At 37.5% G+C, this 23,033-nt stretch overlaps 1 protein-coding gene across 1 annotated transcript; it reads left to right on the top strand.

Annotated features, from left to right (window-relative positions):
* The first annotated feature begins 3,759 nt into the window (after positions 1–3,759).
* LOC104115218 (NADH dehydrogenase [ubiquinone] iron-sulfur protein 6, mitochondrial-like) lies at positions 3,760–16,805 on the top strand. Its single transcript, XM_009625803.4, has 3 exons — positions 3,760–4,180; positions 16,266–16,350; positions 16,517–16,805. The coding sequence occupies exons 1-3, from the start codon at positions 4,004–4,006 to the stop codon at positions 16,621–16,623; spliced, it is 369 nt and encodes a 122-aa protein (XP_009624098.1). The 5' UTR covers positions 3,760–4,003; the 3' UTR covers positions 16,624–16,805.
* The last annotated feature ends 6,228 nt before the right edge of the window (positions 16,806–23,033 follow it).

The raw sequence follows: 23,033 nt of genomic DNA, 5'->3' as shown, positions 1-23,033 counted from the left end.
TATACAATTTTTGATTGGGAGATCATTAGCGTCTATATTCCACCGTCTTTGTTAGCACGGAGTGCGATCACGCCCGATCGGTTAGGCCATCTCCCTACAGACAATGTGGTTTGATAGGTGATGCGAAAGAAAGTTGTTACCAAGAGTAGTACCGCCATGTGCGCAACATGGAGTCCGATCTCCACCCGATCAGCTAGGCCGTCTTCCCACATATGCCGTGTGGGTTGACTTTTCCATTCCACAATTATTACCAGTTCATCCCAATTAAGGGGAATAATATCACAATTTCATCCTAAATAAGGGGAATAACCACAATCTACCCCTCGATTTTAGGTGTGGGCCTTATGACCCACCCTTCCTCGGTTTTACTAATGATGCTCCCAAAAATATTTTTGATTTGATTTGCACACAAAGGTAATATAAATACAATTGTACTCACCTCAACATCTTTCACTTTGTATAAATTCTCGTTAGTATTTCCAGACATTCACAACGACAATATTTCCTTAGCTCATTTGACCATTCACAAGATTCTTTATTCCTGGCACGATGGTCGTATTTCATATTTCGCACTTTCATCTCTTTCAATTTCAAAGATCACCATCAAATATCAACATATAGAAAATTTTAGAAATCATATACTTCAAATCCATTTGAAATGGGAACTTCAAACACAAATGGTTTCTTCCCAAAGAATGAGGCATACCAACCAACAATAGAAACACATATAAAAAATTATAAACAATCAATACACCATTTACTCTTTCTATACTCTTCCCCAGAAATGACAATGTACAATTTCAACACATGAGTATATAGAACTCGAATCACACTGGATATATTTTTAAAGTAAAACATTAGTTAAAACAGCCACTAATGGGCATGAATTGAATACAAAAGCTTTTAGGCAAATTCTATTTTTCAAATCACTTTTAACACCGTTGAGTCGAGGCTCATTTCATATTCTTTATCTAAATCATTTGCACTACTAGCCATAGTCATAACTTAAATTCTTGGCACGTTTACCACACTCTATATCCCCAATACAATTATTTCATTTCCAACCACCTTTATAGGTTATCAACAATAAGACATTTACAATCAAGACTTTAGGTACACATATGAGCAATTATGAGTCTTAAGCATCTCGAGTATTTCTCACCCAATTGGTATACTAGTTTTCATTTAAAACACGACTCAAAGCCATAACATTTTAATACACAAATCATACTTTGAACATCGACTTATCGACATAAGGCTCATTCGGAATAATCAAGTTTATAGGGAATAACCCGGAATATAGAAGTTAGGAATCTTGATCCAATCATACTTGATCTTACGGAAACATTATGGAATTCGATTCTAAGAGAGAAAGTTTAGCCAACATACCTCAAATTCTTCCCTTAATGATACTACAATGATGCACTACACTAATCAACTTCAATCTACAATAACAACATCCAATGAGACCAATATTAGTAACAAATCCCATAGGTTCATTGTATTCATAAATTTCATCGCCAAGATTACCATTCACCTTCTCTCTTATTTTCTCAAAAGTACTATTCATGCCATGAACTAGAGTTTTATAATCCAATCTTTCAACCATTAAAACTTGTAACAAATGCTTCAAATACTTCTAACTACTCATAATAAATGAGTTTGAAGCATTGGAATTACCTCTAGTAGATCAATCTTGAAAAATCACAACTTTGGTGATTTTTGTGTTCTTGAGGATTTGATGATGAAATCTTATATTTGGATGTAAGAATCATGTTTAGAACTCATGTATATTGAGTAATAATCAATCCAAAACATCATTAACAATTACCTTGGTCGATTGGACTTGATTTGAGCTCAAAATCGCCCCTTCACTTCAAGAACCCTAACCCCAAATACACAAAATACCCTTTTTACCCGACCTTGTATTTATAGGCCCAGATTTCTGGGTTTCGAATGCGGCCCTGGATGCTTCGCATCCCCACTTCACTCCTCTTTGAAGCTCGGATACGGACCTGGACCCTATGGCAGCACTTCACTATGAGCCTCTCTTTCGGACGTGGCCTCAGATGCTTCGCATCTGCAGGCTCCTCCGCCAGCCTTTGGTAATTTGGTCATAACTTCTTGTAGGAATGTCCAAATGACAAACGGTTTAAAGCGTTAGAAACTAGACTCAAAGACCTTTAATTGGATAGATCATACATCACTTTACTCCTTATATAATGAGTGCACATAAACTTTCTTACTAGCGCTCAAGTACTTCAAAATTTTCTGGGGTGTTATATAAACGTTCTCGAATTTGTAATTTGATGATTCCAATAGTTTTGGATGGTAATCTTGGACTTGACCGTATGTTCGAATTTGGATTTAGAGGTTCCTAGAAGGTTTTGGCTCTATTTGCCGAAAGTAAGTAATTTGAAGGATTGGAGAGTTCAGACGTTTGACAAGAAGTTAACTTTGATGTTATCAAAGTTCGATTGGTTTTTCTAGACTTTGAATAGATTTATTTGGCTGTATGGAACTTGTGTGCAAAGTTTGTTTGTAATCCGGAATGTGTAAGTGAATTCATATGGATTCGGCAAAGTTTGAACTTTTTTAAGTTAAGAGACGAATCTGATCTTCGATTCTTGGTTTTAAGGTTGTTTTTTATGTTCTGAGCCTCGGTACAAGTTTGTAGGAAGTATATGGACTAGTTAAAACGATTAGACGGGGTCGCGGGGGGATCAAGAGTGTTTCAGGTTGGTTTCAACCATTTTGGTTAAGTTTGGAGCAGTTGATTTGCTGTTGTGCTGTAGTGCTTCACGATCGCGGAGGAGGATTTGGCCTGTTGTACTTTGTCAATCACGTTCGCGGTCAGGAGGTCGAGATCATGTAGGCTTGTGGGCAGGTGATCATCGCATTTCTCATGGGAGAACTAGAACAAATATAATCTCCGTTTGAATATGCGATTATCATTAGTGGACTAGCTTATATTTGTTCCTCAAAACTAACGACTTTCAACTTCTTAATTTTACCCATTTAAAACAAAATTTCTTATTAAGACAGAGTATTATTATGCAAGACGATAATATTGACCACAAAATTATTTTGTAAAATGTTTTAAACATAAAAATTACACAGATCCGAAATAGTTAAAGAGCCGAAAAAATCTAACTGCTCCTCATATTCATGTCTTTTCCCTATTTAATTTTTTTACTCTCCTGAAATTTTACATTTATTAAACAGAATACCAATTATAGAAAACCAATTATTTTTATGGAACTAAATAATCTTCAAGAAAACAAATACAAATTAAAAAATTTAATTTAGTGAAAAATATAACAACAACAACAACAACCAACAACCTAGTATAATTTCACTAGTGGGGTCTGGGGAGGGTAGTGTGTACGCAGACCTTACCCCTACCCTGAGATAGAGAGGTTGTTTCCGATAGATCCTCGGCTCCCTCCCTCCAAGAACTACCCACCTTGCTCTTGGGGTGACTCGAACTCGTGGAGGGTGCTTACCATTAGAGCAACCCACTCTTGTCTAAGGTGTGCCTGGAAAATAACCTACCCACTAAATTAATTTAGTGAAAAATAATTTTAAAAAATGAAAATATTGCAGAGAGTTATTATATACACTTAACAAGAAGTTATAATCTTGCTGAAGAAGTTGTGATTGCTATCATGCCAAAAAGAACAAAATCCATCAAATATTAATTTTATTTCTTTTGAGCTAAATTTATGCATATAGTTATAATTGCATAGACAAATAAGTATTAATTTTCAGAGACAGAAATCGAAAGAGAGAAGACTTATTAGTTATCCTTTGAGCAAAGTAAAATATTTTGTGAATATCTGCTTTTGACATGTATTTCTGAAATAAAAAAATTCTACATATTCTTTTTTTTCTTCCTTTTGTTATTTTAGAAATAGAAATTAAATTTTTGATTCTAAAATAAAAGAGTTAACCCAAAAATAAATTCAGTTAGTGTTGAATGCAAATATAAATTAATTCACTCATGATAAAGATAATTTTTGGATCAAACACAACAATGGCGGCAGTCAGAAGGAAACAGAGCATCACAATGGCCTCGAATCTTCTGAAAACCCTAACAGGAAGATCTTTCAATTTCCCCTCAAATTCGAGAAGCCTTAGCGGTGAGATCATCACCTCCCACACTGCCAAGTGGATGCAGGTATTATAGATGTTCCTTTCTCTAATTAGTTTTCCCCAAAATTTTCTCCAGTACGAAATGATGATGGATATATTATTCCTTTTTTTTTTTTTGTGTGTGTGTGTGTGTGGCTGTTCACCATTGCTTTTTGGAGTTTAATTTAGTTCCTAGCTTATTGATTCACAATTATCTCTGAAACTGAAATGAGTCAGATCGAATTTCCGGAACCTGGAGAAATAAAGCAAATAGTTACGGCTAGTCATATTTTAATACCCTAAGAAGCTTAACTACAGAAAAAGTTAACACTGTGGAACAACTATGTTTGTTTATAAAAAAGGGAGAAGGACTAGTTTTCTTCTTCTCCTTTCATTTTCTTAATCTCTCCCGGTCAACTTGACAACTTTAACAAGGGAACAAGAATTATATAAGTAAGAGTTGTATCTGAAGTGTGCTTTTCCGAAGCTGGTTGTGTAACATGTTGGGGTCAATTTTATATCTTGTGCAAAAATTAATTTTATATCTTGTGCAAAAATAAGGGAACATTGTCTATATATTGAAATCTATGCTAAATGGTATCACGCATGCACACACTTACAAAAGAATAGATCTTAAAACTGACGGCTCAAGCTAGGTATATCGTGCTAAAAGCTTCTTGTTTATTTGAGTTTTAGCAATACCATATGGTGTAATTCAGATGCTTCTAATGCATGACTATCATCCTACTATCTGATTGATTCGTTAGATAGTGAAGATTGTTCTATCCTCAAAAGTAGTCAGTTGAGGACTAAGAATGTTACGGCAGATGTAAAATTGCATAGAGAGAGAAATGTATACTCATCATCGGAGCAACTGGAGGAATAAAGCTACTGATGGGATAACCATGTAAATCGGGTAATCTTTATGTTTGGAGGATTGCATGGAGAAAGATTAAAATTTCAATGGTAAAATTTTCCATTTATTTGAATGGGACTCTTCGCAGATTCTTTGGTAGCTTGGGGGGTAAGAAATTCCTTTGTCTTTGTGATTTTTGAAATGGAGGCACTCATTAGACCAAGGAAAATAACGTGTCATTGAGGGAATCGGGGTAGGTGATGAGAAAAGGGGAAGAATGGTTATCTCTCACCCATTATTTGTTGGTACTCTAATCTCTGTGGGCCATAGGCTTGATAGCTTCATACCTATTCAGAAGTTTGACATGGTTCAAAATTGTGTTAGAGCTGCATATTTATAGAGGAATAAAGTAGTGCCAATGGGTGTTAATGATTTAAACTTTTGTGTTGAAAGAGGAAAGACCTTTTTATAATAAATAGAAAAGACTTTTTAGCTTATTTTGGACTGTGCTATACATAAACCTTTGGTAAAGATTTTCTTTTTATTTTTTAAATCGAAGCGATAAAGGGCTGAATCTCAGTCGATCATGGCACAATACATGAATCTTCTTAGTACTTATTTTGGAAAAAATACACAATTCTTATTAGTTCATGAATTAGGAGCTAAAAAGATGCATGCATCTATTGCTTATTCATGTAATCAGGAAAAAGGTAAAATGTAGTCTTAAATGATACTAGACTATATATATATTAAGGTGTCCATGTGTTCTAGTCATTTTGTTCAAATCAAGTTGAGTGAAGTAATTGAATCATAGTTTCCTCCACTTGTCATCCTGCAATTTGAGTAATTGACTGTGCTTCTATTCTCCAAAACTCTAACATTTCCATCAAAGAAAATTTTCTTAGGTACATGTGAGAGTTCAAAATTCTTGAAGGCTAAGAGATATTCTTGAAAATTTGAAAGATAAATAAATCTGGTCTTCATCCAATTCCTGTTTGTGCCATGTTCTTGTATGTACAAGAGGCTAACAGGTGGGAAATGAGGATGAGAGCTTTTCCTTTTTTTTTCCTTCAGAAAGTAAGGTATTTTATTGTAACCAGCATCTACTGAACTCTTCGGAATATGCATTGCAAAAGCAAAAAGTCAACTTTTTTTGTGCACATGTGTGGAGTTGAGGAAGTCTAATAAGCAGTGTAGCTCCATTACGTCAAGATATTTGCACCAAAAAGCTAAAGAAGTACATTGTAAATATCTGTGGTGTTTCTTGGCCAATGCCTAATAGCACAAGGGGTCTACTGAAGTGCTGGCAGGGACCGGAGATGAAGAAGACTTGAAACAAATCTGGATTGCTATTTCTCTATGCATTCTTTGGACTCTTTGGTTGGAGAAAAATAAAACTTGTTTTGAGGGAAAAAGCCGTATCTCTTGAATGAAGAACAAATGTTTGCATAATCATTTTTTCTGGTGTAAGAGTAGGCAAATTGGTAGTAGGGAGCAGTATATGGATTTCTTGTAACTGTTACGAGGAAGATAGCAGTTGCAAATGTGATATAGTACAGTATCTTCTGGTCTGTCTTGAGTCCTGTACTTTTTCATACCATATTTGTACCGTTGTTTAATAATACCTTTGCCAATAAAAAAAAAGGTTCTTCTGGCCAGCTGGGGCGTTAGAGGAATGCGTAAATCAGTAAGGAAAATTTGGAATACAGTGCCAGCATGTGTGTGTTGGATAATATGGAAGGAAAGGAATGCAAGATGCTTCGAAGGGAAAATAGAGGGTATACCGAAGATTAAGTACACTTGCTTATGGTTTTGGCTTTTTGGTGTAATCTACAGGATGTTCCAGATGGATAGTATGCTTGACTTTGACTCACTACGGAGTAGGATTTTGTGTCGGTGGAATCTTCTCTCTTTTGCTTTGTACGGAATGGTTCCAAATTTGTATTTTCCTGGCATTAACTTAGTGCCAGATTTCTGATTTAATATAATTGCTACTTTACCGGTTAAAAAAAAAAATTCCACTATCTCTTAATTGATTTGTTCTTCTCCTCTAGCGTTACACCAATTACCATTGATTTATCAAATTTGATTGTACCTTTTATGCATATTGATCATTTTTAGAAAAGTTTTGTTTTACTGTCAGTCTGTCACCTTGATTTAACCATAGACATCTTGATTCTTGTCTCCAAAAGATTTCTTCCTTTTCACTACATCATCAATTTCTATGATTAGACAGGCCTCTGGGCAGTTCCTTTTTTTCTGCTTCCCTATCTATCTCCTGTAATTTCTCTAACACTTCTGTTTTCTTCTTCTCTAAGTTCCCAAAGGAGCTGAAGTCCCATTCCTTAAGGTTCGCGTTTAGCAATCTAAATTTTCCTTTGTTTTTATTCACCATTGTTGAAGTCAATACTCTCTTATCTGCCTAGTATTATGTCTTCATTTTGTGTATATGCGGCTGATGTAGATAGGTTATAGGAAATGATGACAAGCTTCTTGTGGAGGTTGGAGGAAAGATGTTTCACTAGGTAGATTATGGATACTAAGAAAATATTAACCGTTTATTTGGTGGTTGAAGAGTTGGATTAGCAACCTTGATAGCAGAGTCCAAAGGGGTGGCCCGGTGGTTGAAGAGTTGGATTAGCAACCTTGATAGCCAATGTTTGAATTCCAACAGAGTTGACACTAGGTGAATTCTTCTTATTTGCCCAAGTCTTGGTGGGTAATTGGATATAGTTACCCGACAGGTGGTAGCGGGTTGCAGTACCAGGTGAATTAATATAGGTGTATGCAAGCTGATCCATGCGTAGATATTTGGAACTTTTATAAAAGATGTACATGTATTTGGAATAACATGACATGTGGTTAAGCTACCCATTCACTTTGCACATACTTTCTTGGTCTGTTAGAGGGATTTTAATTTTTCTTTTTAAACTTGTTGACTATCTAAGTTATTCCATGCTCATAGGTAAAGGGAATTTCTTCATTCCCTCAATTCGGTTTGGTGTGGAGCCCAGAGGGCTCGGGTGAGTTTCAGATTGATTTGGGTTGGTTTCTTAGCAGTTGGTGTAATGGTCCTGCAGTTATTGCAAATGCGAGCACCATTTCGCATTTGCGGTCACCGCTTTTGCGAAATACTTATCGCATTTGCAAAGCCACCCTCGCAAATGCGAATTGGGATTGGACTGGGGCATCTCGCATTTGCGACCATTTGGGCCACTTTTGCGAAGGGGCCAACTTTGCAAATGCGAAGTCAGTGTCGCATTTGCGACATCCTCTAGGATCTGCAGGCATCGCTTTTGAGATGGATTTTCCGCATTTGCGGGGTTCGCCAGGCCGCACTTGCGAGACCTGCATCTGAGCAATAATGGGATTTCGGGACTTAGCTTCATTTATCACATTTTAGAACCCTAGACTCGGTGGGAGGCGATTTTGAGAAGAGATTTTCATACACAACTATTGGGTAAGTGATTTTAATCCACTTTCAATTATATTGCATGATTGTTTATGAGATTTAACATCTATTTCATGAGAATCTAAGAGAAATTTTTGGGGGGCTTTTGTCTATGTTTTGAAAAATAAAAATTTGAGATTTGAGAGTCGAATTGGACTCGGATTTGAAAATAAAACACATATATGGACTCGTGGGATTATGGATAGTGAAGATCTATCATTGGACTCGGGTTTTGACCGGTGTGTCAGGGGTTGACTTTTGTTGACTTTTGGGGAATTGTGTAAGATCTTAACTTTAATTATCAGATTTGGTTTCTCTTGCATTGTTTGATGATATTAAGTCGTTTTTGTTAGATTTGAGTCGTGTGGAGGCGAATTTTAAAGGAAAAGCTACTTTTGAGAGTTGATTTGGCCTAATTGAGATTAGTATCTTGCCTAACTATGTGGGGGGAAACTTACCCCGTAGGATTTCGTTTAATTGCACTATTTGAATTATGTGGAAGACGTGTACATGGGGTGACGAGTGTGTGCACGGGCTTATATGTAAAAATTGACCGGTTTAGATTCTTAGGTTACTTGAATGCATTTAATTGAAGTTATTATTACATGGAATATCTTTAATTGTTGAGTTTATTCTTCCGTTTCATTGCGTTGTTGTTGAAACTCTTGTATACATTGTTGTTGAGCCGTGGGCTATGCGCTGTTGTGATATTGGTATTGTTGTTTTGGCTATGTTGTGGCATATGGGCACGTGTGGTGCGAGTTGATTATTGTGTTGTGATGAGATGCGCATCCGGCGGCATAAGGGTGGTGATATTAATGCGCATGCGGCGAGATAAAGGGGTTTTATGCGCGTGTTGCTAGTAAGGGGAATTACTTCATTTTGAAGCACACATAGCGAGATATGAGGGCTAAAGCGTGTGAAGCTATTTCGGGAAAAATATTTTTAAAATTAATGTAAGGCTCACGCGGCGTTATAAGGAAAAGTTGTAATTTGTGATTATGAGGTATGGTACCTCGGGGTGATTCCTGTTGTAAACTTCTTGTTGGTATGGCTTGATTAGTTGAACAGCCATTTGTTTTCCTTAATCGATTTCGTTCATATTTTAACTGTGTTCTTATTATTTTGTTGTTTTATCACATGCTTACTTTTGTTGTCACTTATCTATTCATTTTTGCTTTCCGTTGTTAGCTTTATATTTATATATTTGTCCAGATTTTTATGTCTAATGAGTGTCTTGACTCGAAGCTCGTCACTACTCCACCGAGGTTAGTCTTGATACTTGGGTTCTGATTGTGGTGTATGCATAATATGCTTCTGCACATTTTTGTGCAGATCCAGGTACCTTGGAGCGTGCTGGATGTTAGCTAGCTGTTTGAGATTTACTGTGGAGACTTCAAGGTATACATGTCATTTCGCTCGCATGCCTCGGAGTCACCTTCTAGGGCTTTACTTTACTACTGTTTACTTTCATTCCAAAACAGTGATGTAATTGATATTCCTAGTTTACTCTCACCAGAGCTTATGACTCTGTACTACCGATTTTGGGATGTGTTACTGTTGGTCATTTTGACTATGCTATGCCACTTATCCATTTTCGATTAATAGTTAATTGGATTTAATCTGTTAATCTCAGCATGTATTAGGCTTACCTATTCATAGAGACTAGGTGCCATCACGATCCTAGAGGCGGGATTCGGGGTCGTGACATCAAACACCCACACAAGTCTAAAGACAGAGCTAGCTCGCTCGATCAAAACGCCAAAATAACATCCGGAACCACGAATCGGACACCAAAACACATAGAAAATTACATTGAACTCAAGAATAGCTAAAAACACAACCATGCATTCGATTCATATCAAACCAACTCGGAATGACACCAAATTTTGCGGACAAGTTCCAAATGAAAAAACTGACATATTCCAAGTCTCGAAACTAAAATTCAAACCCGTTAGCCATAAAATGAACATAAAACGGTCAATCTTTGGTAATTTCTAAACCTTCAAATTGCCAATTTCCAGCAAAACAAGCCAAATCAACCTAGGAACTTCCGAATTCAATTTCGAGCATACGCCTAAGTCCGAAATCACCATTCGGACCTAACGGAACCGTCAAAACTCCGATCCAAGATCAAACACACAAAAGTCAAACTTGGTCAACTCTTCCAACTTAAAGCTTTCTAGTCGAGAATCATTCTTTCAAATCAAACCACTCGAAAACCAAAACCAACGATATACGCAAGTCATAGTACACCATATGAAGCTACTCGTGACCTCAAACTACCAAACTGAATGCAAATGCTCAAAACGACTGGTCGGGTTGTTACATTCTCCCCCACTTAAACATACGTTCGTCCTCGAACGTGCCAAGAGTCGTCCCAAAGTCATCAAATCATTGTATAAACATTCATACCCATACCTATGGGTGATCTCACGTTATCCCTATCCATATAAGTCTGACAACACAATCTAACCGAAAATCTTTACTTAACATTAGCTCACAACCTTTAGAACCCAATCTCCAACTTCCGAAATTTATTATAAGGCCCGATTCTCGCATCTATACGCTGTATAAGTCTGAATCAAGCTACATCAAGCTGTAATCATATCCCAAGTATAATTACATGATATTCCACATAACCCAGATACACATAGCAATAGCTTCCGATCATAATAGCTGCTCAAATAGCAAACCCGGTACCGATATCTAACCTCCTATCAGTAAAAACCTTGTTCCAAATCTTTGTACGCTGCCAATGATGAAAGAGACACGCAAAAACTCATAACTATCCATCACATCAACAAGTCACGGAGCTCTCTTGCCCGACAAGAACCATAGCCAAAATCTAAGTTGACTAGTGACACTGTTCTTCCAAGCATACCTTAATCAAATCCGATGACACTCATTTCAGGCCCAATAACTTCACCTCATCCAATACAAGCTGCTCTATCAACATGCCACACCAATCCTACCTAGAGCCACATACCATGCAATCCGTGCACCAAACAAGCGACAACTCGAATGTTCCCAATGATGGAAAGAAATCAAATGAGAGAACCGCCCCGCAAGCTCAGCATATACCACCACGAAGCGCAATGCTATGAACCCATCACACAACGATGAAACAAAACACGAAATAAGCACAAAGGATCATATTCCAACATAACTCCGCTGCGATGCGTAACCCAATCCAAACACCGGTTCACATGGAATACGTCGAGCCATGATGCTCACAATCAACAACCATATGCATATCAACAACAAACACGCGAAGCGCATGACCATACCATGGAGATACAGATATCACTATATACCACAAACTGGAAGACCATAATCATGGCACAATCAACCATTCAACACCTCAAGAGCCATCTCGCTCGAATTTCACCACAAAGCCCAAACATAACCACATCATGTGTGTAAATAGTCAACAATCTCATAACTCATCGTGGCATAGAAAGGTAACACATGGAACACATTAGAACACGAATAAGATCCACTCCGACCGATAACACACCCCTCCACAATAACTGTGCTGAGTAGACAAATCCAACTCGATGAAGAACATACATTCTCGTTAGGCCTACCAGTGGCCTCCAAATCAATTCCGATCCTCCCGAAATAGGTAGATAACCTCCGAAAGCCCACAATAACATATCCATAGCACACACACTCAGTCGTCAACCTCTTAACATGCCTTTATCGTTCGGTCGTTCACAACCATGTAACAATCTGCCTCTGAGAACCCTCTTAGTCTTCAAATCCTTAGAATACCAGAATCTCCATATCCGATCCCAACTACACTACCTAAATGACTGACACATTCCTCATACACGATCATTCCACGAGAAATACTTCCATAATTCTTATGTCACATAGCAAAATCTAACATTAGCAGTCGATCAATCAGGCGATTACCGTAATACCAGTAGGCATCCGCAAGTCGAAGCACAGTGCGCACCTTTCTCAAGTGGTATCAAATAATGCTAGCATTCTTCTAAACATCTGAAATCGTCCATGCTATCTAGAACTCGTGACCTCATACATTAGAAAAATCATAACATGCAACATGTTCCTTATGCCGGTAGCAGACATCCGGCTCAAGCCGGGGTCGACACTATCAAGAACTCTTCGAAACCCGCCCGCTCATAACCAAGCCATCATAATTGAATTTCCCCAGCTCAACCAAGTTATGCAAGCCGTCAAACCCAAGAGTATTGCCACAAAACACCAGTAAAATATCACCACACCAAAGGAATCAATAACCTTTATTACAATGTTGACCCTACTCCACCAAGCTGACCCATTTCTTCGAATCCTCCTCGACTTGCCTTCAAGTTTAACACTTCTTCTTGCCGGTACACTACGATCCTAAACCAAAGATCACCGCAAGAGATCCTGGCACGAACCACGTCGTCCGAAAGCCTATAAATCACTGTATTTCCTTTGAAACACCCAATAATGTCGCAACCAAGATATCCACTCTGAAGAGACCTTCTGTGAATCTGAAAGATGTTTCTCTAACATCTGATACTGAAATGTAAAATTAATAATGACACGGAAATACTGCAAGTCTCAGTACTATCCCATGCAAACCTCAGATCTTAGCCATATACAATTTCGGGGAACCCTCTCATACCACATATATACCTCAGACCAAAACTAATATAACACATGACCATGCAATCTAATCGTCGATAGCAGACTCCCCCACTTGGCGCGAAGCCATAGGACACAACATCCAGTGATCCACAATACCAACAACCTTCATAAGCTCGTATAACATCAATCATAAGATACCTCAAATCATTTACTAAGCGCATATCCATCTTCGTGACAGTCAAGTTTGTTTCCTCAAGTGCCTCGAATGATAATATGTACCTTCCACTGAATAGAAGTCCCATACAAAATACATAACCTCTAATACCATTGACTACCTCAAATCAACATTCTCCCATGACCCTACCACGATCATAACAACTAGGCAATCAATTAAATCCTCCCGAGCTCGTACTCACCAACCAAATACCAGAACCCGCTGCATCCCACACGTGAACAACTGGAAGATCTACCAACACATCCGCGTCCTCAGTCTAGAGACAATGATCGAGCATCCATAGCCCCCTTCTAGCCCATCCGCAGCATCACAAACCGTCGGTGCTTAGCTGATACCCAGTGCGCAACATCATATATGAGTGAATGTTAAAGAATATAAGATATACGTATCAAGCTGAATCAATGCCGCACGATAAGGAATGAAAGAAGTGGAATTTCTTAATAGTTCCGTAGCCTCTCGAAGATGAGCACAGACGTCTCCGTACCAATCGCAAGACTCTACTAAACTTGCTTATGACTCATAGAACCTATGAACCTAGAGCTCTGATACTAACTTATCACGACTCCAAATCCCACCTCTAGGATCGTGATGACACCTAGTCTCTAAGACTAGATAAGGCTAACACATGCTGAGATTAACAGATTAAATCCAATTAACTATTAATCGAAAATGGATAAGTGACATAGCATAATCAAAATGACCAACAGTAACATATCCCAAAACCGGCAGTATAGAGTCCTAAGCTCTACTGAGAGTAAACTAGGAATATCAATTACATCGCTGTTTTGGAATGAAAGTAAACAGTAGTAAAGTAAAGCTCCAGAAGGTGCCTGCGAGCGTAATGGCAAGTATACCTTGAAGTCCGCAGCAAATCTCATATAGCTAGCTAACGTCTGGCATGCTCCGAGGTACCTGGATCTGCACAAAAATGTGCAGAAGCGTAGTTTGAGTATGCCACAATCGGTACCCAGTAAGTATCAAGATTAATCTCGGTGGAGTAGTGACGAGGTTCGAGTCAAAACACTCACTAGACATAAAAACCTGGGCAAGTATATAAATATAAAGCAAAAATGAATAGATAAGTGACAATAAAAGTAAGCATAACATATGATGAATCAATTAAGGAAAACAAATGGCAGTTCAACTAATCAAGCCATACCAACAAGAATCACCCCGAGGTACCACACCTCATAATCAAATATCACTAGTCACAACTCTTCCTTATAACGTCGCGTGAGCTTTACATTTATTTTAAAAATATTTTTCCCGAAATAGCTTCATGCGCTTTAGCCCCATTATCTCGCCGTGTGTGCTTCAAAATGAAGTAATTCCCCTTTCTAGAAACACGTGCATAAAACCCCTTATCTCGCCGCATGCGCATCAATATCACCACCGCATGCACATCTCATTACAACACAATAATCAACTCGCACCACACGTGCCCATATGCCACAATATAGCCAAAACAACAATACCAATATCACAATATAGCCAAAACAACAATACCAATATCACAACAATGTATAGCCCACGGCTCAACAATAATGTATACAAGAGTTTCAACAACACAATAAAACGGAAGAATAAACTCAACAATGAAAGATATTCCATGTAATAACAACTTCAATTAAATGCATATAAGTAACCTAAGAGTTTAAATCGGTCAATTCCACATATAAGCCCGTGCACACACTCGTCACCACATATAAGTTTTTTTAGTGTGTGTTTATCATATATAGAAAGGCTGCTAAAGTAATTTGGGAGAAGCTCATGCTTTTGAAAAGAATGGACAGGTTTAAACCAAAATCTAAGTTGCTCAGATATGGCAGTTTAGGTGCCGCACCCGTGACAACACAACACTAGTATGGGTGTGGATATGGGATCAATGCCGGATCTGCTCAGACAATTTTTGGTACTTTGACCACGATGGACGGAAAAATTCGAGACGAGAGACAATTTGATTCCCGAAATCAGAACAAAAAATAGGGTAAATTGAAGAAAATAACATACCTTATCTAGAAAATCAATCCTTTATTTATCTACAATAATAACAATAAACACAGTGGAGTCCTACAAGTGGGGGTCTGAGGACGATAGTTTGTACACAGAACTTAGCCTACCCTTAGGAGGTAGAGAGGCTGTTTCCGGTAGACCATCGACTCAAGAAAATGAAAAGCAACAATAGAAACTAGCAGTATCAACCACAAAGGCCAGAAAGCAAGTATTCCACAAAATTTCTAAACTTGAGAATAAAAAAAGAAATCTACACTTCGCAAGCTATACGTAAGCATTTCACGAAATTTCTCATAATTTAGAGATATTTATATTTATATTTGTTTGAATTATTTTTAGCTGGGGGCACCCGCATCAATACTAGTAGTATCCCCGAATCTTAAAATTTACATCTCAAAGAATCCGACCTCTAGATCCGTACCCATGTCGGATACTTGTACCCGTTTTCGAGCAACTTAGACTAAAATTATTATAGAAAATAAAAAGGCTCGCGAACATGATGAGTGGAGCTTCTTTGTTGGATTGCACTTCAAAAAAGGCTAGTCGCACAGAGGAAAAATCTGAGCTTGCTTGAGTAGATTGTGAGCTGGCTTCGCTTCCATCCCATCATAGTTGCCATCATAGTAGCAATCTATTTTGCCATGATTGATATGGAATGCTAGTACTTTAATGGAATTGTTACCAATGCTTACTGAAAGCCTCAGTGATCATCTTATTGAGAACTTTGAGAAAAGGTCAAAAAATGATTACCTTGTTTTCACTATGCTTTATAACCTTCAGCCTTAAGTGCCTAATACAAACAACAAAAAACCCATTATAGTCCCACAAGTGGGGTCTGGGGAGGGTAATGTGTACGCAGACCTTACCCCTACCTTGAAGGCAGAGGCTTTTTTCAAACATAAGTGCCTAATATTGTCTCAAATTTAAGTACTCTTTTCTTTTCCTAATTGCTTTCTGGTGCTTAATGGTAGGATGCTAGCAAGAAATCTCCCATGGAATTGATCAATGAAGTTCCACCTATCAAGGTTGAGGGTAGGATTGCTGCCTGCGAAGGAGGTAATTTGAGTATCATTTCTTTTCCAAAAATTTAATATCATTTCTTCTTGAAAATGTGCTTTCGATAACATATACTGCTTCCACTTGCCCCTAAAAAATAAGGTAATTACTGCTTCCGTTACAAGTTTAAATTTGTGTAAAAATGCTCTTATATATTCTGGTGCAGACACTCCTGCTCTTGGGCACCCAATTGAGTTTATTTGCCTTGATATGAACGAGCCAGCAGTGTGCAAGTATTGTGGGTTACGCTATGTTCAAGATCATCACCACTAGGGTCTGCGCAATGGAAATTCCTGAACTTTACTTTTATATGCAAGTGGCAGAGATTACATTATTCATTTGTACTATTGATACTGGCAGTGTTCCTTCTTCTAATAAAGGATCAGCTTTGACATGTAATACAGATTCCTTTTAGCTGTTGCGCTTCAACATATAGTTTAGTTCCCTTTGATTGATTTTTCTGTTGATTGCAAATTCTCTTATCCTTTGCACTCACGCTGCAAACAGTCCTAAAACAAAGACAAGGTTACAATGCGCAACTTCTTTCATTTTTTCCCAGGATGTAGTTCTCACTCCCATATCTTGTAATCTCTAATTTTTTGCTGCACGAAGTACATTTTGCAAAATGGAGACGACTAAACAGGGATAATACAAGTGTGGTGTGATCTAGGGACGTCTATAAGAAGCCATAATTTCCCTTTTACAACTTGCAAGCAGCCAAGGAATAGTTCTAAAATGTTGGAGGAAGCTCACACCCAATTTTTGGCTCTATAGTCTCCCACTTACAAGCAGGTCGTCTAGGTTCATTTTTTCTATGGAATCTACCAGTTATGTCCATTTATAAGTAGTTTATTACAAAAACTGGCAAATTCATAAAATATTACTAATATTAGTCAAATATTACTAATATTAGCCAATTAGCTATTTGTAGAAAAAAAAAGGTCAAATATTTGCGTTCTTTTGAGTGAGTGTTATTAGAATAGGCTGGATTTATCTTAAGGAGCTTGAATCTCAGTTATGGGATGATTTGGTGGAGTTTTGAAGTGGTTTGAATTGAAAATTCGAAGTCGAAGATGAACATGAAAAAAAAATGATATGTGTATCACATTGTGTATCATTTGTGTATCACATATGTATCATATTTGTATCACATGTATATCTAGAAATTTTTTTTGAACTCGATTTTAACTACGAATTTTGATACCAAATCAGTCAAAATCACCTCCAATCTTCCTCAAATTTTGTATTTTGACTAATCTATATGTTTTCAATAAATTTCAACCGTACCAATTGAAAAAGGTCATTTTTTGCTTAGATTTTTGGAATCTTGTATATAATTTTTTTTATTTCATCATCTTATTTGCTACTTCATCCATGAAATTTTCTTTTCGTCTTGCACCTAATGTTGCTAGTCATGCATATAAATATGGAAGGAGATCTGTGTGTGTGATTCTTGGAGAGAAAGAACCTCATTTATTTGGGTTTTCAATTTTTATGTGCTTGACTAGTTTTGGTAAGTCTATAATTAATGGCTAGAGGTTGGTAAGTTGAGACTTATTTGGGACATTCCTGTAAGATTTTCCTTTTTCTAATCTGTCGAATTTTGATCATTTCCACGCTGCTGCAGATGAAAATAAATAAGGGATTTTTTCGTTCCTATACAATATTTAAAACTTATTTACCAAAATTGTTCTAATTTTGTATATTACCCACCCTAAACAAGGATTACTTATATATTATTTACATTCCACCTTAAAAGGTTTCAATCCATTATTAGTGCCTTCAATCAAGGGATTTAGTTACACCCTTTTCCTTTTTTCTCTCCTCTCTCCCCTCTTCTCTCCAGATGGAACTTATATTTAATTATGGAAACGGCCTAGTTGGATGAGAAGATTCGTCATTTGGTCCCAGCTCCCAACGGTCCCCTGTTATTGCCATGAAAGTACTATCCATTAGGCAACCGTTCAGTTGAAGTTGGAAGATAATGTTTTTCCAGAAATTTCTTTTACCCCTTTCTATATGGGAATAAGATGAACCATCAATTTAGTCAATACTTTTACCAGAAATAATAGGGAGGCATTGTCACACTTGAACATAGTGTAAACGAGGCATAGTAAGTATAGTAAGAAGGTAATGTCTCCAAAAGCAGGCGACGAAAAATCTACATCGAATGTTGCAGCTGAACAAAATTTAGTATCTCCTCGCACTTCAGAGAAGATAAAATCAACTGAGAAAAGAACAATATATGGTACATCAACATACAAATTTAAAACAAATTTCGTACAAATAATGCAAATTTGAATATCTACAACAACATACATAGTAAAAATAAATTTCATACACCTAATTATATATTATATAATTTATTTACAACTTATCTATAACTTTCATACATTATTTCTACCCAGTTAAATACAACTATAATATTATACAACTTAAATATATTTTTTATACAATATGTCTTTGTATATATTTTGTATCTGATTTGTATATATTTTGTATCTGGTGTGTGCTTCTTCCTCTCTAAAATTTCAATCAAAACTTACTATCTTGATACAATTTTGATACATATCAACAACTTTATGTAAAAAGATAGTATTGATAACTTAAATACAAATTTTATATAACGATTCATACATTATACAACTATTTTTCAACTTTCATACAATATTCAAATAAAAATATATATATAACTACAACAGAATACAATTTACATACAATTATAATACAACTTTACTACAATTTCGTAAGTATATTGTATGTCATGTGTTCTTCTTCTTCTTCTTCGAGTTTCAATCTGAAATTCAACCAAAATCAAGTCTAATCTTCATCAAAATACCCTCAAAATTAGATTTCAAAGCTTTTTAATGGCTGTCAACGGTGGAGAGTCAAACACCTTCAAAAGTTATTAATTGACAATTTCAATTTGAACACCAATTGTGCAACATGAAAGAAAATTGCTACGTTAAAACGATTGAAATCCATTGATGAATTCCATTATAACTCTATACAACAAGAAAATATAAAAAAAACAAAGAACATCAAATGAAGAAAAATTGGGGAAAAAACAGAGAAGGAGAGAGAGAGAGAGAGAGAGAGAGAGAGAGAGAGAGAGGGCAAGTATAAAGGGACAAGGAAATAACTTATATTCCTTATTCAATTCCTAATATAAAAGAATACTCATTTAAAACTTATTTGTATATAATTGGTAAATTGTATATGATCATGTAATTAAATTGAAACTTGAGTAGGGAGGGTAATAATGTTTCAAATAGCGTATAGGAAGGTAAAAATAACAAATACTTGTTTTACAAACTTATTTCCGTAGGCATTCTTCAACCTCCAATGGGCCTCAACATCATCCCCTCTTCAATCAAGAAAAGATTCAGTTATGTACCATCAAATTCCCCCAACTTGGAATTACAAACCAAACCATGTCTAAGTTTATATTATAAAATTGTATTTATGTGTATCACACTTATCACAAAAAAAAAATAATTAGTCGTTTGACAAGTTCTATAAAGGTATATTTTTTTGTTTTGGCTTGTCGGCCAAAATTAATTATATGTGCTAACCAAAACATACAAAAAATATATGTTGATTATATATATATATATATATATATATATATATATTTATATATTTACCGGCCCTTATTTGGGAGGGCAGCCCAATAAGGTAATTATCCTTATATACATATGGCACAGTAGCCTAATAGTCTCCTAAACTTGCACCATATTTTAATACCGATATAAACTTTTGCCTTTTTCATTGAACCATCTCTACTCGATGAACTAAGTACTAATAAGTACCTCGGCATGTTGACCATGGTTATTTGGTAATCACAACACTGATGTAGCCAAATGCGTTTCTATCATGCTCATAAAGGAGCATGCTGGTCATTTCAATAAAGAAAATACTAAAATAAGGAAAAATTAAATTTTAAAAAAATACCAAAATTTAAATGGAAAGGGATCAAATACGCCCATCTCATATGCGAAAAGGATCGATTTTATCTTAAGTAATACTTTTTGCACAAAAATACCATCATTGTTACCTAAGTGGCTCAAATATTTCTCCTCGTTTGTTAGAGTTGTACATGTTTACCCTTAAAAATGAGTAACAATTTAATTTGTACGCCGTTTAAAGGACACGTGATTTAATTTAATACGAATGATATAAAAACAACAAATAATTAAATTAAAGAGAGAATAAACGATCAAACCAATCGTGATGGAATGATCAAACCTGGTTTTAAGTTGAACACTGAAAACTGGCTCCGATCGAGCCCTAGATATGAGCTCGGTTGCAATTAAAGAAGATGGTAACTGAAGAACACTTTGAATATTAGCTAGAAGACAAAAATAAACTTTTATTACTTTGATGTGCATGTCAATAGTGGTTTTAAAGGAAAAAAGTTCTCCCCTTTATATAGTAGGGGAGTTTCAATCCTAATACAAGCCTAAATAAGGTAAAATCTTCTTTTCTCGGTAAATATCGATCCGCAGTTGATATCAGATGGGATTGCGCCGTAATATCCAATTGAAGGCAAATATTTCGGCTCCTTGCTCGTCATGTTCAACCGTTTCTCTTTTTCCTTGGTCTCAAAACTTTACTTGATCCGAATCCGTTGTTCAGCGGTGCCCGATCCTAGATGCACCGTTCATTCCCCCTGAGCTCCGAAATGAGGGACCCTTCGGCTTCGCTCGAGGTTGCGTCAGATCATGCTTCCCTCTCATTTCTTTATTGGGGAATCGAGGGTAACATTATCCCCGATTTTACCCGTACACAGTTAGTCCCCTCACTTTTTGGAGAGCAGATTTATCGAAGCGACGAGAAGTGATTAATTGACCCCGGTTCCTTCTTTCGTACGCTACAATTGGGTCGACGGGTCAGTGAAACGTTCCATCAGTCGCATTGTTCTGAGTTTGGTCACGTGTCAGCCGCCGGTTGACCATTCTCGAATGCGAAACGTCACGCATTAATTACCTCTTCTCTATAAAAGCTTCTGTCCTTTTTTCACTTTTTTTACTTTCCGATTCCATAACATCTTAATTTACCCCCAAACTTTTCACTTGCTCTTAACCCTTTCAAATCTTCACACATTGTTCTTCATATCCTCATATCTTCATCTCCCCATCTTCAAATTATCATACTTCATCCTTGAACATTTAAGTTTGACCTTCAAATCTTCATCCTCATCTTCAAATCTTCATACCCGCCTTCATACATTCATATTTCCCAGAACTCGATGGCGAAGTCTTTGAAATTTGTGTCCCAACAGACCGTCCCTTCAACTTCTAACCAGGCTACGAATGCTGAGGTGGCCGTACCTGAAGTGGACCGGAACCTCCTCTAAAGAATTAATCCCCGAAGGTTGCTCTATAGAAAACGATTTCAAGGTCGAAAACGCTTCCAGGCAAGGGGATCGATGCGAGGAGGTGTAGAGGTACATATGCTCCATCACTGAGGACACGCTCCCTATGGTTCGAGATGACTGCAAGTGGGAGGGCAAATAAGTGATCGTCCTTGGTCTTGATGAGGATATCACCACACATGTGGATGGGTATCTAAGTGTTTACACATACCCCTTCACACTTGGCCCGATGGATACCATAGTCCTCGATTTTTGCAAGAGGTATGAGGTCTGCCTCGGGTAGATTCACCCGTTATTTTGGAGGATCGTGATCCTCCTCCGCCACTTTGTCAATAACACTGGGGCACCCTGATTTACCATCGACCATCTACTTCGTCTCTACAGTCCCCGAATATTTCGAGGAGGATCAATCAAGCTCGTTCGTCGGTTAAAGAAAGCTCCATTCTCGATCATTGACAAACATAGGGATCGAGGATGGCAGGAAAGATTTGTTCGGGTGAAAACCGAGGATCTCATTCCCCCCGAGTTCATGCCGTTCCCTGAAAAGTGGAACCTAGCCCGCAAGTTCCTCTCGTTTTTGAGTATTTAGAATTCATTTTGCATTTTTGTTCGTCTTTCTCATCGCCTAGTTCTACCATCGTGCAGCGGTTGCCTGAGTCCCCAATATAGTTTCCCACTTCAAAGAGTTGGTCGAGGGGATCTGCAAACAGCTATCGTACTTCGAGCGTGAATGGTGCAAATTCTCGAAGGGCAAGTGGGAGGCCCGTTCCAATGGTAAGTATTCTCCCCCCGATCAAGTTTTCCTTTTATATTCAACTGTTATTTTTACTAAGTCCTTCTCTTCCTTTAGCAAGTTTGCCCAAGACCACTGAGCTCCGGGTAGTGGACGGGGATGAGGCTTTGTCCTCTCCTACTAAACCCTCCGCTTCAGGACAGCCTGAGGCCGTTGCGAAGAAGGAGGAGAAACAGAGAAGAAAAGGGAAGTCTTCGAGTTCCCCGGACGCGGACGCCGAGGCCAATAAGAAGAAGGTAGTGGTCCGGGTTTGAAAGAGTAAAGAGAAGAGTATCCGGGCCAGGGTATGGGACCCCGAATACCTTTACCGGCTCAGAGACTACCCTGAAGATGACCACTTGGAGTCCGTCGCCCATGCACCGGCCGTTGATGAAGAAGAGCATGCAGCATCAAGGGGAAGTGACCGAGAGGTCGAACGCTCTTTGGCTCGGGAGCCTGAAGGAAAGACAGTTGCTATGGCCTCCCAAGAAGCTACTCCTACTCCTAGAGAAGCCGCCGGTGCCATTGACATCA

Source organism: Nicotiana tomentosiformis, chromosome 10, assembly GCF_000390325.3.
Source record: "Nicotiana tomentosiformis chromosome 10, ASM39032v3, whole genome shotgun sequence".
Classification (NCBI taxonomy): Eukaryota; Viridiplantae; Streptophyta; class Magnoliopsida; order Solanales; family Solanaceae; genus Nicotiana; species Nicotiana tomentosiformis.
This window is presented reverse-complemented; position numbering and strand designations above follow the sequence as displayed.

Bases quoted from the DNA above. Each gene is read 5' to 3' on its own strand.
- LOC104115218 (XM_009625803.4), top strand. From the start codon at position 4,004: ATGATAAAGATAATTTTTGGATCAAACACAACAATGGCGGCAGTCAGA. The intron at 4,181-16,265 runs GTATTATAGATG...GCTTAATGGTAG, and splicing joins ACACTGCCAAGTGGATGCAG to GATGCTAGCAAGAAATCTCC. The intron at 16,351-16,516 runs GTAATTTGAGTA...ATTCTGGTGCAG, and splicing joins GATTGCTGCCTGCGAAGGAG to ACACTCCTGCTCTTGGGCAC.